The sequence below is a fragment of the Limulus polyphemus genome, unplaced genomic scaffold (assembly GCF_000517525.1).
Source record: "Limulus polyphemus unplaced genomic scaffold, Limulus_polyphemus-2.1.2 Scaffold5381, whole genome shotgun sequence".
In the NCBI taxonomy this organism is placed as follows: domain Eukaryota; kingdom Metazoa; phylum Arthropoda; class Merostomata; order Xiphosura; family Limulidae; genus Limulus; species Limulus polyphemus.
Window position 1 is genome coordinate 37,185 of NW_013670991.1, and position 3,170 is coordinate 40,354.

Consider the following 3,170-nt stretch of genomic DNA (forward strand, 5'->3'; position numbering starts at 1 on the left):
CAACTTACAAATGTAGAAGACGACGTTTTGAAAGTCTTCCGCAGACTTTCGAAACGTCATCCTCTACATTTGTAAGTTGCTGTCTATTTGAAACTTAGATTCATTATCAATCTGGCTATTACAAAAGCAGGTCTTCAGGTTCTACCTGGGGCTTCTTTACCATGCACACATTTCTAACAGATTCAAGGAATGCAGTCTGTTCACTATTTACTGGGCTTGTGTTTTTAAGGATGCAAACATTACTAATTCTGATTTGAATTTGTTAGTTCTTTCCAGTGAAAGTTTTATTACTTTCATCGCTGCAATCTATATATTTTACTGTCCAAGAAGTACTTCCGGTTTGAGTTCCATGTCTTGTTAGTAGTTGGCTCTTACTTCAAATCATATGAGCTTAGATGATTGGCTTACCCATAAACTTATGTTATTTAAAAAATTGTAATTATATATTTTTCAAAATTTCCCTATACTTGTTTAACTATTGTGTTAGCCCTTTTTTATATGGTTACTTATCTTTTTGGCTGTAACTTTAACAGTGATCTTGTATACATGATACAAATCAGAAAATGATCTTCAAAATAAAGAAATAAAATCAACAGGTCTCCTAACTCATATAATCAAAAAATATCTTAAGTGTATTTTTTTAATTCTGATTAAATTTTATAAGCATATAAAAACAATAATTTTAGATATATTATTGATGAAACATCAAATAATATCCTTTAACAACTCTACAAGCTAAAATCCATGAATAAAATATAATTGATGACATTCTATGTTACATTTTATTGAATCCCATAATGACCTTGAACCTATATCCTCCTTCACACACACACACACTTTGAAGAAGAAAGCAACTCCCTCTTTCTTTATTTCATGATTCCAGTGACATCTCACCCTAATATTTTATATGTTAATATTTTTCTAATAATTTAACCTTTTGGTTGACTTTAAACATACAAATTGTGCACGTATTGCTGGAGATAATAATAACCTGTAATTCAGTTTCAAAACAGAAACTACCCTTAAAACTACAATGTAGGCAAGATCATGATATTACTCTTTATATTTGAAATACAACTCACCTTGCTCTCTGAATAGATCTTTAATGTCCGTCCATTTAGATTCAAAAGGTATATTAGCTACATACACACGTCTGTAGCCTGTCAGTCTTTGTTGACGCCTTTCCCCACCTCTATCCCTAGAATAATCCTTTCTGTCTCTTTCCTTGTTACGTTCAATGGGAGACCTGGAACGTGATCTTTCCACAAAAAGGAAAAACATTTAAGCATTTATTAAGACTTGATAATTGTTAAATATTAAACTTATGAGAAACACTGATCTTCACTCAGGAACCAAACCAAAGAACTTGGATTACTGTATAAAACTGTTGATTAATAAATGATGCTTACCGAACCTTTAGTCTCCTGAAGCCAGCTGTTTGTCTATTCAGACAATGCAAGGTTGTCCAGTCATCAAAAAATTACAATTTTCTGTCACAGTTTAACAACTGACAGAAACAAATAATACAGATCAGCAGAATTCTATGCAACAGGGTTTATTTGAAGAATAAAAGTTAAATTCACAATTCTCACAGAAATTATTATTTTCTTGTGGCAAATGGTTAACATTCCACGTGTTCTTCGACAGAAAGCAAACTTACAGTACTGATGGGAAGTACGTTCCCATTATTAACTAATTTTTTTAGAACAATGCATTACGATTCAATGAACCAACAGCAAACATAAATGTGGGTACTCGTTCATGTACATCGAGAATGAACAGTACAGAACATCTTGTATAATACATACACAATCTCATTTGCAAGTCCCAGGCATTTAGAAACTGTATTTGAAAATAAACAAATTTGTGAAATTACTGAGTGTGATCAATTTTCTTTCTCCACAAAATTTCAATAAGTTCCAGGCAGTTAGAAACAGCACACATTGGACATTAATACATTTTCTTTTTATTAAATAAAACATAGAAATATTTTATAAGTAGTAAAATAATTTTTAGATTCTAACTAGTAAGTTTTGATACTAAAAGACAGTGACAGCAGTGCAACAGGATATGCATGTAATATATCTCATGATGTCATGTTTAATTAAAATGTTGACTGAAAAACATTTCCCCAACAACTGCACCTTCAGTACACACTACTACACATTTTAAAACCTAACTCTTAGCACTTTCCTTGCGACTGGGATAAATGTTTCCCATTGTCATTCAAAATTGCTGCACATGACTTATGGGGGTAAAATGAGTTGGAAAGTATTTATTGGCATCCCACCTAATGTTGATATATGGTTTCCCTCAATGTTTTCCCACTCAATAACCAACAAGATGCCTAAGCAGAATGTACAACAACTGTGTGCCAACCATGCCTGTATCAATAGTGGTGAGTAGTAACCCTAATTAAAGCTTAAAAGATAGTGAAAGTAAGTTCAGTGATGTTAATATGTGTGATGATGAAGAGGCAATGAGACAAGAGGATGCTAGCTCTCCATCTAGTGATGATAGTCAAGATGAATCTGGACCCATCAGAGGAAGGCGTAAACAGCACTGATAATAAGAAATATTTGTCCCAGCTACAGTGAACTGGTTAAAGTAACACATCTGTAATGAATATCCATCTGATAAAATAAGTTGCAGGGTTTGCAATCATTGCTTGCAAAATTTACAACTTTAGAATAAAGAATTGATTAATATTATTAATGTTCAATGTTTTTCAATCCTGGTATGAGGCTGACTCTGCGTGGCCATTGCTTCTTTATCCAGTGATGATTTACTGCTCTGCTGTCCCATTTACACAAAATTTGTATAACTGGATTGTTGACTCAACAATATACAAAGGACTTTTAAAGTCTTCTTTTGGAGGAATCAATGAACAATCGCCACTCACGTGGTTCATAGACTGCAGCTCCTTGCATTGGTATTAATTCAGCAATATTGTTGTAATAAACCAGTGAACCTTCTTGTGAACAATATGGTATAAACTCTTTCTCACGTTTTCTGTACCAGTAAAATGATGTACCTGGAAAAAGTAAGTTCTTAGCCCAAAATACAGACCCCAAAATCTCTAAAGAATCCTTTGGAAGGCTGAAATCTCTCACCAAATCATTAAGTTCACCTTGTGTGAAAAGTTGTGGTTCACTAGACGTTTCAGGTTG

At 33.1% G+C, this 3,170-nt stretch overlaps 1 protein-coding gene across 1 annotated transcript in view; it reads right to left on the reverse strand.

Moving 5' to 3' along the window:
* The window catches only part of LOC106472496 (myelin expression factor 2-like), a 39,729-nt gene that overhangs the window by 30,420 nt on the left and 6,139 nt on the right, over positions 1-3,170 (reverse strand). Inside the window, exon 2 of the mRNA XM_013933151.2 lies at positions 1,083-1,258. Within this exon, the coding sequence (XP_013788605.1) occupies positions 1,083-1,258 (176 nt within the window). The remainder of the gene's footprint in view (positions 1-1,082; positions 1,259-3,170) is intronic.